The sequence below is a fragment of the Diceros bicornis genome, chromosome 3 (assembly GCF_020826845.1).
Source record: "Diceros bicornis minor isolate mBicDic1 chromosome 3, mDicBic1.mat.cur, whole genome shotgun sequence".
NCBI lineage: Eukaryota > Metazoa > Chordata > Mammalia > Perissodactyla > Rhinocerotidae > Diceros > Diceros bicornis.
Genome location: NC_080742.1, coordinates 49836121 through 49850931, shown reverse-complemented (window position 1 = coordinate 49850931; position 14811 = coordinate 49836121). Strand labels below are relative to the sequence as shown.

The 14811-nt window shown below is 41.3% G+C and overlaps 1 protein-coding gene across 4 annotated transcripts in view; it reads left to right on the top strand.

Moving 5' to 3' along the window:
* Window positions 1-14334, top strand: part of GSDME (gasdermin E) — a 117135-nt gene extending 102801 nt beyond the window's left edge. For 3 of the 4 annotated variants that reach the window (XM_058527323.1, XM_058527319.1, XM_058527328.1), the window contains exons 9-10: window positions 9469-9542; window positions 12861-14334. In XM_058527323.1, coding sequence (XP_058383306.1) covers window positions 9469-9542; window positions 12861-13091 — 305 coding nt within the window. In that variant the 3' untranslated portion in view covers window positions 13092-14334. The remainder of the gene's footprint in view (window positions 1-9468; window positions 9543-12860) is intronic. The other variant, XM_058527331.1, reaches the window with a different exon arrangement.
* The last annotated feature ends 477 nt before the right edge of the window (window positions 14335-14811 follow it).

The window sequence follows — 14811 nt, the reverse complement described above, 5'->3', positions numbered from 1 at the left end:
TGAAACATTTCTATCAACAGGCTAGATCAGTGATGTCAAATATGTAGCACGTGGCCGACATTGCGAATGCACCACAGTCCCCTTCTCTCTGACCCTGGACACAGCTGCAAATTCTCTGCAACCTTGCACACAGGCAGCCACTCCGAATTGACACATAACATGAGACTTACTTATTGTTTCTGAGCTGGAAGCTTGGGGATAGTGAAATCTAAGTGCTCCTGAAAATATCTACAGCCAATTTCTAAACCAACGATGCCCTTCTGCATCTCTCTGAACTGAGATCTCATTTACATGTCAGTCACTGCGGAGGTCAGATCACTATAAAGCGTTTTCATTAGTGCTCTTGTTAATCTTCAGCCCTTCCGAGTTGACCTTTTCCTCCTATGACAACAGTCTTATTTCCTTAGAATCTGGGGAAAGTGCTGGAATAGAAAATGGCCTTTTCTTGAGTCCTATTTCCAGCTTTCTAAATAATAACCAGTTTTTGGCTTTATAGTGCTTAACTTTTTAATTGAGATATAATTGACATATGACAGTTTTAGGTGTACAACATAATGATTTGAGATGTGTGTATATTGCAAAATGATCACGACAATATGTCTAGTTAACATTCATCACCATACATAGTTACAAAATTTATTTTTTCTTGTGATAACTTGTAAGATTTATTCTCTTAGCAACTTTTAAATATACAATACAGTATTGTTAACTATAGTTACCATGCTGTACATTTCATCCCCATGACTTATTTATTTTGTAAGTGGAAGTTTGTGCTTTTTAACTACCTTCACCCATTTTCCTACCCCCTACCCCCCTGCCTCTGGCAACCACCAATCTATCCTCCATATCTATGAGCTGGTTTTTTTTTTTTTAAGATAACCTAAGTGAGATCATATAGTATTTGTCTTTCTCTGATTTATTTCACTTAGCGTAATGCCCTCAAGGTCCATCCATGTTGTCACAAATGGCAAGATTTCCTTCTTTTTTATGGCTGAATAATATTCCATTGTGTGTATATATATACACACACACCACATTTTCTTTATCCATTCATCCATTGATGGACACTTAGGCTGTTTTCATATCTTAGATATTTTAAGTGATGCTTAAATGCTTAGCTATTTTAAGTAATTTTAAGTAATGCACAGGGGGGTGCATGTATCTTTTTGAATTAATGTTTTTGTTTTCTTTGGATAAATATCCAGAAGTGGCATTAGTGGATCATATGGTAATTCTAATTTTCTGAGGAATCTCCATACTGTTTTCCATAGTGGCTGCACCAATATACATTCCCAACAGCAGTGTACGAGGGTTTCCTTTTCTCCACATCCTCTCCAACACTTGTTATTTCTTGTCTTTTTAGTAATAGCCATTCTGATGGGTGTGAGGTGACATCTCATTGTGGTTTTGATTTGCATTTCCCTGATGATTAGTGATGTTGAGCACATTTTCCTGTACCCATTAGCCACCTGTATGTCTTCTTCAGAAAAATGTCTATTCAGATCCTCTGCCCATTTTTAATTGATTGTTTTTTTGCTATCGAGTTCTATGACTTCTTTATTTTGGATATTATCCCCTTATCAGATACATGATTTGCAAATACTTTTTTCCCATTCGGTAGGTTGCCATTTCATTTTGTTGATGGGTCATTTGCTGTGTGGAAGTTTTTTAGTTTGATGTAGTCCCACTTGTTTATTTTTGCTTTTGTTGCCTTTACTTTTGGTGTCAAATCCAAAAAAATCATCACCAAGACCAATGTCCAGGAGCTTACTGCCTATGTTTTCTTCTAGGAGTTTTATGGTTTCAGGTCTTATGTTCAAATCTTTGATCCATTTTGAGTTAATTTTTGTGTATGGTGTAAGACAGTGGTCCAGTCTCATTCTTTTGCATGTGGCTGTCCAGTTTTCCCAACACGATTTATCGAAGACAATGTCTCTTCCCCACTGCATAGTTTTGGTTCCTTTGTTGTAAATGAATTGACCGTGTATGCATGTGTTAGCCAGCACTGGTGATCAAGTGGTTAAGATTCAGTGTTCTCACCGCTGCAGCCCGGGTTATTTTCCTGGTTAGGGAACCACACCACTCATCTGTCAGTTGTCATATTGTGGCAGCTGCATGTTGCTGTGTATGCATGTGTTAGCCAGCACTGGTGATCAAGTGATTAAGATTCAGTGTTCTCACCGTTGCAGCCCGGGTTATTTTCCTGGTTAGGGAACCACACCACTCATCTGTCAGTTGTCATACTGTGGCAGCTGCATGTTGCTGTGAAGCTGAAAGCTATGTCACCAGTGTTTCAAATACCGGCAGGGTCACCCATGGTGGACAGGTTTCAGTGGAGCTTCCGGACTAAGACAGACTGGGAAAAAGGATGTGGCCACTTCCAAAAAAATTGGCCATGAAAACCCTATGAATAGCAGCAGACCATTGTCTGATATAGGTGAAAGGATGGCACAAAAATACTGGGCAAGGTTCCACTCTGCTGTACATAGGGTCTCTAGAAGTCAGAATCAACTTGATGGCACTAACAACAAATGTGTGGGTTTATTTCTGGGCTCTCTATTCTGTTCCATTGATCTGTGTGTCTGTTTTTATGACAATACCATACTGTTTGGATTACTATAGCTTTGTAATATAGTTTGAAATCACGGAGCGTGATGCCTCCAGCTTTGTTCTTCTCCCTCAAGATTGCCTTGGTTGGGCCGGCCCCATGGCTTAGCAGTTAAGTGCACGCGCTCCGCTACTGGGGGCCCGGGTTTGGATCCCGGGCGCGCACCGACGCACTGCTTCTCCGGCCATGCTGAGGCCATGTCCCACATACAGCAACTGGAAGGATGTGCAACTATGACATACAACTATCTACTGGGGCTTTGGAGGAAAAAAAAGAGGAGGATTGGCAATAGATGTTAGCTCAGAGCTGGTCTTCCTCAGCAAAAAGAGGAGGATTAGCACAGATGTTAGCTCAGGGCTGATCTTCCTCACAAAAAAAAAAAAAAAAAAAAGATTGCCATGGCTATTCAGGGTCTTTTATGTTCCATATAAATTTTAGGTTTGTTTGTTCTATTTCTGTGAAAAATGCCATTGGAATTTTGATAGGGATTGCATGGAATCTGCATATTCCTTTTGGTAATATGGACATTTTAACAATATTAATTCTTTCAGTCCATGAGCACAGGGTATCTCTCCATTTATTTGTGTCATCTTCAACTTGTTTCATCAGTGTCTTATGGTTTTCAGTGTACAGGTCTTTCACCTCCATGATTAAATTTATTCCTAGGTATTCTTTTTGATGCAATTATAAGTGGGATTGGTTTTTTTTTCTTTTTTTTAATGAGGAACATCAGCCCTGAGCTAACATCCATGCCAATCCTCCTCTATTTTTTTTTTTTTTTTGCTGAGGAACACTGGCCCTGGGCTAACATCTGTGCCTATCTTCCTCCACTTTATATGGGATGCTGCTACAGCATGGCTTGATAAGTGGTGCCTCAGTGCACGCCCGGGATCCGAACCCTGGGCCGCTGTAGCAGAGTGCGGGCACTTAACTGTTATGCCACCTGGCCAGCCCCTGGGATTGTTTTCTTAATTTCTCTTTCTGATAGTTCATTATTAGTGTATAGAAACACAACAGATCTTTGTATATTGATTTTGTATCCTGCAACTTTACTGAATTGTTACTGAATAGTTCCAACAGTTTTTTTTTGGAGTCTTTAGGGTTTTCTATACAGGCATACCTTGCTTTATTGTACTTTGCTTTATTCTGCTTCACAGATATTGCATTTTTTACGAATTGAAGGTTTGCGGCAACCCTGCATCGAGCAAGTCTATCAATGCCATTTTTCCAACAGCATTTGCTCACTTTGTGCCTGTGTGTCACGTTTTGGTAATTCTCACAATATTTTAAACTTTTTCATTATTATTATATATGTTATGGTGGTCTGTGATCAGTGATCTTTGATGTTACTATTGTAATTGTTTTGGGGCACCAGGAACTGTGGCCATATAAGTTGGCAAACTTAATTGATGAATGTTGTGTGTGTTCTGACTGCTCCACCGAGCAGCCATTCCCCAGTCTCTCTCCCTCTCTTCAGGCCTCCTTATTCCCTGAGACACAACAATATTGAAATTAAGCCAATTAATAACCCTACAATGGCCTCTAAGTGTTCAAGTGAAAGGAAGAGTCACACGAGTCTCACTTTAAATCAAAAGCTGGAAGTGATTAAGCTTAGTGAGGAAGGCATGTCGAAAGCCGAAACAGGCCGAAAGCTAGGCCTCTTGCACCAAACAGTTAACCAAATTGTGAACGTGAAAGAAAAGTTCCTGAAGGAAACTAAAAGTGCTATTCCAGCGAACATATGACTGATATGAAAGCAAAACAGCTTTACTGCTGACTGATAAGAAAGCAAAACAGCTTTACTGCTGACATGGAGAAAGTTTTAGTGGTCTGAATAGAAGGTCAAACCAGCCACAACATCCTCTTAAACCAAAGCCTAATCCAGAGCGAGGCCCTAACTCTCTTCAATTCTACGAAGGCTGAGAGAGGTGAAGAAGCTGCAGAAGAAAAGTTTGAAGCTAGCAGAGGTTGATTCATGAGGTTTAAGGAAAGAAGCCGTCTCCAGAACATACAAGTGCAAAGTGAGGCAGCAGTGCTAATGTAGAAGCTGCAGCAAGAAGATGTAGCTAAGATAATTCATGAAGGCATCTACACTAAACAGCAGATTTTCAGTGTAGAATAAACAGCCTTCTATTAGAAGAAGATGCCATCTAGGACTGTCATGCCTAGAGAGGAGAAGTCAATGCCTGGCTTCAAAGGCCAGGCTGACTCTCTTGTTAGGGGCTGATGCAGCTGGTGACTTCAAGGTGAAGCCAATGCTCATTTACTACTCTGAAAATCCTAGGGCCTTTTATGCTCTGCTTGTGCTCTATAAATGGAAAAAAGCCAGGATCAGAGCACATCTGTTTACAACATGGTTTACTGAATATTTTAAGCCCACTGTTGAGACCTATTACTCAGAAAAAAAGATTCCTTTCCAAACATTACTCCTCATTGATAATGCACCTGGTCACCCAAGAGCTCTGATGGAGATGGACAATAATATTAATGTTGTTTTCATGCCTGCTAACACAACATCCATTCTGCAGCCCCTGGATCAAGGAGTCATCGTGACTTTCAAGTCTTATTATTTCTTTCTTTCTTTTTTTTTTTTTTTTGGTGAGGAAGATTGGCCCTGAGCTAATATCTGCCAATCTTCCTCTTTTTTTGCTGAGGAAGACTGGCCCTGGGCTAACATCCATGCCCATCTTCCTCTACTTTATATGGAACGCCGCCACAGCATGGCTTGACAAGTGGTGTGTCCCTGCACTCCCGGGATCCAAACTGGCGAACCCTGGGCCACCGCAGCAAAGCACACGCACTTAACCGCTTGCGCTACGGGGCCGGCCCTCAAGTCTTATTATTTAAGAAATACATTTCATAAGGCTATAGCTGTCATAGATAGTTATTCCTCTGATGGATCTGGGCAAAGTAAATTGAAAACTTTCTGGAAAGGATTCACCATTCTAGATGCCATTAACAACATTTGTGATTCATAGGAAGAGGTCAAAATATCAACATCAACAGGAGTTTAGAAGAAGTTGATTCCAACCCTCAAGAATAACTTGGAGGAGTTCAAGATTTCAGTAGAGGAAGTAACCACAGATGTGGTGGAAACAGCAAAAGAAGAAGAATTAGAAGTGGAGCATGAAGATCTGACTGAGTTGCTGCAATCTCATGATAAAACTTTTTTTTTTTTTTGTGAGGAAGATCAGCCCTGAGCTAACATCCACATCAATCCTCCTCTTTTTGCTGAGGAAGACTGGCCCTGGGCTAACATCTGTGCCCTTCTTCCTCCACTTTATATGGGACACCGCCACAGCATGGCCTGACAAGCGGTGCGTCGGTACATGCCCAGGATCTGAACCCAGGCCGCCAGCAGCGGAATGCGCGCACTTAACTGCTACGCCACCGGGCCGACCCCCTCATGATAAAAGTTTAATGGATGAGGAGTTGCTTCTCATGGATGAGCAAAGAAAGTGGTTTCTTGAGATGGAATCTATTCCTGGTGAAGACGCTGTGAAGATTGTTGAAATGACAACAAAGGACTTAGAATATTATATAAACTTAGTTGATAAAGCAGTGACAGAGTTTGAGAGGATTGACTCCAATTTTGAAAGAAGTTCTGTGAGTAAAATGCTATCAAACAGCATTGCATACTACAGAGAAATTGTTCATAAAACGAAGAGTCAATCAATGTGGCAAACTTCATTGTTGTCTGTTTTAAGAAATTGCCACAGCCACCCCAGCCGTCAGCAACCACCACCCTGATCAGTCAGCAGCCATCAGCATTGAGGCAAGACCCTCCACTAGCAAAAAGACTATGACTCGCTGAAGACTCAGGTGATGGTTAGCATTTTTTCATAATAAAGTATTTTTAATTAAGCTATGTACATTGTTTTTTTAGACATAATGCTATTGCACATTAATACACTACGGTATAGTGTAAACACAACGTTTATATGCCCTTGGAAACCAAAGAATTCTTGTGACTCGCTTTATTGCAATATTCGCTTTATTGCAGTGGTCTGGAACCGAACCTGCAATATCGCCACGGTATGCCTGTATATAACATGCCATGTGCAAATAGTGACAGTTGTACTTCTTCCTTTCTGACTTGGATGTCTTTTATTTCCTTTTCTTGCCTAATTTTTCTGGCTAAGACTTCCAATACTGTGTTGAATACAAGTGGTGCGAGTGGGCTTCCTTGTCTTGTTTCTGATCTTAGAGTGAAAGCTCAGCTTTTCCCCATTGAGCATGATGTTTGTGGTGAGCTTGTCATATATGATCTTTATTCTGTTGAGGTATGTTCCCTCTATACCCACTTTGTTGAGTGTTTTTATCATAAATAGATGTTGAATTCTGTCAGATGCTTTTTCTGCATCTACTGAGATGATCATATGATTTTTATCCTTCACTTTGTTAACATGGTGTGTCATATTGATTGATTTGCAGATGCTGAAAACCATCTTTGCATCCCTGGAATAAATCCCACTTGATCATGGTGTGATCCTTTTCTTTCTTTCTTTTTGTGTTTGAGGAAGATTAGCCCTGAGCTAACATCTGTCATCAATTCTCCTCTTTTTGCTGAGGAAGACTGGCCCTGGGCTAACATCCGTGCCCATCTTCCTCCACTTTATATGGGATGCTGCCACAGCATGGCCTGAGCGTTGGTGCGTGCTCAGGATCCGAACCTTGGGCCGCCAGCAGAGCACACGCAATTAACCGCTACGCCACCGGGCCGGCCCCGATCCTTTTCATGTATTGTTGAATTCAGTTTGCTACTATTTTGTTGAGGATTTTTGCATCTATGTTCATCAGGGATATTGGCCTGCAATTTTCTTTTCTTGTGGTGTCCTTGTCTGGTTTTGATATCAGGGTAATGATAGCCTTGTAAAATGAGTTTGGAAATGTTCCTTCTTTTTTTTTGGAAGACGTTGAGAAAGATTGGTATTAATTCTTTAAACATTTGGTAGAATTCACCAGTGAAACCTCTGGTCCTGGACTTCTGTTTGTTGGAAGGTTTTTGATTACTAGTAAGTAGACTGAATCAATAATCAGTGTGTTCAGATTTTCTGTTTCTTCCTGATTCAGTCTTGGTAGCTTGTGTTTCTAGGAATTTATCCATTTCTTTTAGGTTGTCCAATTTGTTGGCATATAATTGTTTATAGTAGTCTCTTATGATCCTTTGTATTTCTGTGGTATCAGTTGTAACATCTCTTTCATTTCTGATTTTGAGTTCTCTCACTTTTTTTCTTGGTGCGTCTAGCTAAAGGTCTGTCAATTTGGTTTATCTTTTTGAAGAACCAGGTCTTAGTTTCATTGATGTTTTTAGTCTGTATTTCATTTACTTCCCTCTGATCTTTATTTCCTTCCTTCTAGTAACTTGGGGCTTTGTTTGTTCTTCTTTTTCTAGTTTCTTGAGGTGTCAAGTTAGGTTGTTTGAGATTTTTCTTATTTTTTGAGGTAGCCATTTATTGTTATGAACTTCTCTCTTAGAGCTGCCTTTGCTGCATCTCTTAAGTTTTGGTATTTTGTATTTCCATTTTCATTTGTCTCAAGGTATTTTTTGATTTCTCTTTTGAATTCTTCTTTGACCCATTGGTTGTTCAGTAGCATGTTGTATAATGTTGTGAATTTTCCAGTTCTTTTCTTGTAATTGATTTTTAGTTTCATACCATTGTGGTTAGAAAAGATGCTTGATATGATTTCAATCTTCATAAATTTATTAAAACTTGTTTTGTGACCTAACATAGAATCTATCTTGGAGAATGTTCCATGTGCACTTGAGAATGTGTATTCTATTGCTTTTGGATGGAATGTTCTGTATGTATCTGTTAAATCTTCCTGATCTGGGGTAAGGGCCTCCTTGAGAATTTGTTGAAAACTGTGGACCCTCTCTTTAGGCAAATGCACACACGAGATTTATATGGAATTTTAGGATCATACCCCAGGGCTGCCCCAACCTCCTAGCAGCCTTCTTCTCTTGGGAATGGGCCATGTTTCATTGTACTTTGCTGGATCACAGCCTCAGCAACACACCACCACTCATAAATAAGGCTGCTAATAAATTCAGGAGAGGGAGCGAGTTCATAAGTGGTCCCTGGGCCAAATGATTCAGCAGGTGACTCTTTTTTCTCTTTTGCCTTTTCAGCTCAAAGCTTGTAGCCTGAGGGACTGAGTACTTTTAGGACTTGCATCTCTTTTACCCTAGGAGATATTTAAAGTCCACTTTGAATAACACTGACCTGGATTTCCTTTTCCTGGGGCTTTGCAGGGCCCTCTGGCCACTGGTGCCCTTGTGTCAAGCTAGCAGTGGGCCCGGGGCCCTGCACAGTCCTGTGCTCAGAGGTCTGCTGTGCCACCCCTTGATCAGGCCACATTGCATTTTTCTCCCCAAAATCACTAGTGACCTGGGTAGAATCCTTTATAGTTTACTCAGTTCTCTGATATATGCAAAAAAAAAAAAAAAAAATCTATGGTCAGTGAAATGAAGAAACATACTCACAGAGGTATACCCAAGGTCACACACCAAGTATGTAGTGGGGCTCAAACATAGCTCTTGTCACCAAATCCCAAGTTCTTTCTACTTTTCCATGCTGATTCACTTTTCCCTTAGTCTGTACAGTTCCTCCTGCTTGGCAAATTGAATGTGAAGGAATATCCTCTGGTGAACACAGAGCTGGTTACCTGGTTCCAGCAGCTATTTTCTAAACGCCCTTTGCTGCCTGTTTAGCATCATTCATTCGTTTATTCAACAATCACGAGCATATCCTCTGCCCGGCTGATGGAAGAGTGCCCAAGCATAAATTAGGTACAATCCCGGGGCTGGCTCAGTTCCCACGGATGTTTTTTTTGACCATGATTTTTGTCTCCTGCAGAAATGCCAGATAACGCAGCAGCTCTGCTGGGCACTTGCTGTAAGCTCCAGATTATTCCTATGCTGTGCCACTTGGTAAGGAACCTCCCACATGACACCTGGGGATGGGCAGGAATGGGGAGATGATGAGGAGATGGACACCTAACAGCTGATAAGACACCTCTAGGCTTTCTCATCCTCAACAGCCATTCAAAATAAGTTAAACAGATATTATTATTAACCCCACTTTTTTTACACTCCACCCACACCACACACCCCAGGAAGACTGAGGCCCAGAAGGGGGAAAGGATTTGTTTGAAGAACTTACTAACAGGGCTAGGACTCCAACCTTGTCTTTACACTCTAAATTTCATGCTTTTCCCATTGTTTGGAGAGAATTTTGGCCAAGGCTTGGTGAAATGTTGCAGGGAAGAGGCCTGGCACCATATCATTTGCAGTGGCAGTTCTGTGGCTGGACCAGTTTGATTCAGCTCTGCATCTAATTCACCAGGGAGGTATTCAAGAGGACTGCTTTGTCTCAGGGAGACATTTCATTCTCTTAGGAATGTCATTAGCTTTGTGCCCTCTGGAAATGTCATGGTAAGAGCAAGAGTTAGGTAATGATGAACTTAGCCCCCTGAGAGTCAAGGTTAAGCTTTCCTGTTTAAATTACAAATTGGGTCATTACTAGAAGGAACCATCAATAGGCTGCCCAGAAACCACTCTAATTGACAGCTCCTCTAATGTAGCCTCTGCAGGTGCTGCTCAGCCTCGGGCAGAGTAGCAGAGCCTACCTGGCTGGATTATTTTAAGGTCTGGTTATTAAGGGCCAAGGCCAGCCTCAAGCTCATGTAGCCTCAAAGGACCAAAGCTCAGAGCCCTGCTCCCCGATCTGGGAAGCAGGTATTGGGGTAGACTGCCTAGATAGGACCCTCAAATTTGTTAAGTGTCTACTTTAGGAACTTCCAGCACTATGGTTAGTGCCTTTCGTACTTCTTTGCATAGCAAAGACATGTACAGCAAGGCATCAATTCCGAGGAGCAGTTTAGATGTCATGCACGACTGAAAGCAGATTCTACCCGCCCAGAGAATGCCGCGTCCTTCTGCTTTGACCACAGAAATAGAACTACTCGAAAACATGCCAGCATGTGTGTCCTGAGGCCAGCTGGGGGTAAAGGCTGGTGGAATAGTTTGGTTATGGAAACAATACGTATCATTATCTAATTGTCTGCAATGATGAGCATGACAGTTCATCATAGCTGGGCTATGACAGTTTCATGGCCCCGCTTCCTTTTGCAGCAACTGAGTGCTTAGCATTTCCCAAGTTAGAGCCTTACCATGTATTGATAAAGTCATCAACTGCATTCAGGAAGTATATAAAAAAATACTGCGAAGACCATATTAGCTAACTCCCTCTCCCAACAAACTCACACTGAGCTGTCATCTTCCTTGCAGATCAGCTCAAGGATTTGATCTTTGTGTTGCTTCCAAGTTCTGCTCTGTTAGTGTTCTAAGAGTAGCCATTAGGACACACCTGAAGTTCTAGCATGGCTGGTATTCTACTTTGGTACAAAACTACCCACCCATAGAGACATTTGTTTGCCTTTGTGGGGCTGCTCCACATATATAAAGAAATAATTTCTCTTTAAAGACCTTTCTGGGTGTCTTCACACAACCTTCCCTAGATATTGCAACAACTCTTCTTAAGACAGCGAGGCTCCTGCCCCCTGAAGGAATTGAGTATCATGTATTTCTTACAGGAATTTACTTAGAACAGGGTACAAAAATCTACCTGCATTCCTGTCTTTTCTTGTCTGGTGACCAGAGTAACCTTGAGAGGCTTTCTGAAGGGCTTTTGAGAGAACAGTGTCAGATACACTAACACATTTGTCATCCGGGTGAGAGAACTGGTAAGAAGGTGAGTTAAAATCATCAACAGAGAATGTTAATTCACCCCCCCACCCTGTGGGTGACTGTAGTCTCTTTTATACCTAGAAGTGCCTCTGGGCACTTGGGGTTGGCAGATATTCAGAGAAGGAGGCTGGATGTTGCTCAGCACTTCTCCTCCAGGCCCAGGACGCAGAGCCAGCGGTGCTGTTGGCAGTCTGCAGCCTGTGCTGGTGGAGCTCACTCTTAAATTGCTGGGAGGGATGTGGTGCTCGTGGCCTAATCCACTCTCTACAGCATAATCCACAGTTCACGGTCTGGGCCAAATGGTAACGTTAAGCCTGCAGTTACACTGCATGAGTTGTATTTGGCGAATCCACAAGGTGTAAATTTGTAAGATCAATTTTGATAATAGACACACAAGTACTTTTATATTCAAATGAGTGCTGCCCTTCAGCCATGGGGCAAGCTGTGTATTACTTTCGGTAAGGTTACCCCTGTTCAGAACATTTCTGGAATTCTTTTGGATTCCCTTCAGATTCAGTTAAAATTCACACATACTTTATAGGCTTACTTCATTTTTAAAAATTTTACGCTCCACATTATTAATCTGATCTGGTTCTGAATGCCTGTTTAAAAATCAAATCTACTGGAAAATTTGTAATTACTGAAGATTAAAACACAGTAAGTGTCACAGGCACTGATCAAGATCCTAAAAGCTAAGTTTCAAACGTTCTGAGCAGTTGCAATTAGAGCAGCATCCGAAGTGACCTCTCTGAAGAACTTTCATTCCACACATTGAGGGTCTATGTTCTAGGCAGGAAAAGGTGAACATGACAGACCAGGTCCCTTCTCTCCTAAGCAGCTTAGGTTTTAGTAAACAGCTGAAGAGTTGAATATCAAGAAGATAATTTCAGATAGAGTAAGCATATGAAGACAATATAGTAATGTAATAGTGGCTGGGATATGGGGCAGGGAGTGGATCAATAGAGAGGGGATTAGGAAGGCCCTTCTGCCATGGCATTTCCACTGACAACTGAGAGATGAGGAGGAAAGGTCTGTGTGGATCCCTGGAGGGAGAGTATGCCAGGTAAAGGAATAGCAAGGACAAAGGTTCCTGAGGCAGGAAGCAGGACTAACTAAACTACAGAACCGACCCCTTTGAGGAGTTCATGCAAAGATGTAAGAAATTCTATCTTCATTAAGATAAAAATTCAGACCAATCTTACATACTGTGTGCATGAGCAAGTTACATTCTGAAATTTCTAATCTACTGGAGGTAATGGATCTACTAGAAGGTAGAGTTCAGAGAGGGGGGATTCAGATAGAGGACTCCAGGCAAACTGGAAAAATCAAGCCTGAGATCCTGGCCTGCGTCAAATATGTCTTGTTACATCTTAAGGGGTTTCCTGCTCCTAAAAAAACACCCATTTTTTTTTTCATAATTAGCTAGAAGTGCATTACTATTCAACTATTTGGATTTTCTATAACATTTTTAAGTGAATTTGTGTAAATGTGTCATTTCAGCTCCGTGCTCTGTCTGAGGATGGAGTATCTGATCTTGAAGACCCAGCCTTGGCTCCTCTGAAAGATACAGAAAGGTTTGGGATTGTGCAGCGTCTGTTTGCCTCAGCCGACATCAACGTGGAGAGACAGCAGTCGTCCGTGAAAGCCGTCATCCCGAAGGACCCTAACGTTTTCCCACTAATTCTTTACATAAGCCTGAATGGACTCTGCGCTTTAGGTGGAGCACATTAATAATGTCATATAGCGAATTACAAATACATGCCATCGGCCAAGGCTGAGTATTGTTAAGATACACTTTGGGGATTAGGTCAGATCTATGTTAAAAGTTGATCAAGGAAATGAATTTACAAAACAGTTTAAGAAGTGGTGACTTTTTGCACTATGAATCACCTCAAGTTTAGCCATCTGTAAAGTCTCTTTTTCACAAGGGCTCTCCTGTGCTGGTGACACAGTGTCCAAGTTAGACTCCAGCACCTGGAGAGTTGGAGGAGGGTTGGAAATTCTAAGCTACTATACATTCAGACCTTTTTTTCTGCAGAAAAATAGGTCCATCTATCACTTTCTTATATTTCCCACTTTCTTTGTTATACAAAAACTGATGAGTCTGATGCTTTGATCCCAAATTTCGTTTTAAACTGTGAATGCTATGGGAAGGCAATTTCTCTTTCTAAAGAGGCTATGTTTTGGATGTGCTGTATGCCGTGTGGTAAATGCCACTAGAGTACATATATTCTTCTGCTAAACAAAATTAGACTAAAATAATCTAACAACAGGACACTCTTCCTTAGGGGTCTAGCTATATGTCTTTTATTTGACTTGGCATGCTTTCCTGGACATACTAATTCTATGTCTAGAACAACGTGCTGATTTCCCATGCATTCTGGATGTTTAATTTGTAAAATACTACATATTGTATCAAAGGAAACTTTGAATTGTATATATTTTGCTTTTTATTCTGTTTTGATATCCTTCTACTATAAATAGCTTGGACTGTCTCCCTAGTGCCCCTGATTCCATTGCTAATATCCACTGGGGACCTGAAGCTCCTTCTGCTTTCCCTTAGCAAAAAGTAGCTAGCCTTACCGCTAGAATTTGTCTTGCTTTAGAGCAGGGAGGCAGTGGGGATGAGGAGGAGCAGTTGATGGAGACAAATGTTACTCAGCATGTGTTTTTTACCTCAACATCATCTGCTTACTCCCTCCTGCCCTTCAGATTTTAATGAGCACTAACAAGGAAGAAATGAAGCAAACAACCCTTTTATCACTTCTATTAAAAATGAGACTGAACCTTATGCAAATACTTATGATACATGAGAAAAAAAGGATACAGAGTTGTATGCTGTGGTAGCAACAACATAAAAAATAAGCGCCTTATACACAAATTGGAAAAGAATATGCAAAAGTGAAAACAGTTGTGCTAAAATGGTGGCACTATACATGCCTTTTTGTCTGGTTTTCTGAAATAAAGAACTGCAGACAGACTGTGTCATATGAATCTACTCGTGTAAAAACGAGATATACAAGTATCACAATGCATGGGAAACCTTGTTTAAGAGTTCATCAGAAACCCAAGAGTGGCTCCTTTGGGGAGAGGATTTAGAGGTTGGGATAAGAGGCAAAATTCTTTTTAGAATTTTGTATGTATTATCCTCTAAATTTAAAACAAAACACTGGGGGCCAGCCTGGTGGTGTGTAGTGGTTAAGTTCGCATGCCCTGTTTCAGTGGCCCGGGGCTCACAGGTTCGGATCCCTGGCATGGACCTATGCACCGTTTATCATGCCATACTGCGGCAGGCGTCCCACATATAAAGTAGAGGAAGATGGGCACAGATGTTAGCCCAGGGCCTATCTTCCTCAGCAGAAAGAGGAGGATTGGCAACGGATGTTAGCTCAGGGCTAATCTTCCTCACCAAAAAAATAAATAAAACAAAACACCAAAAACTTAAGACAGA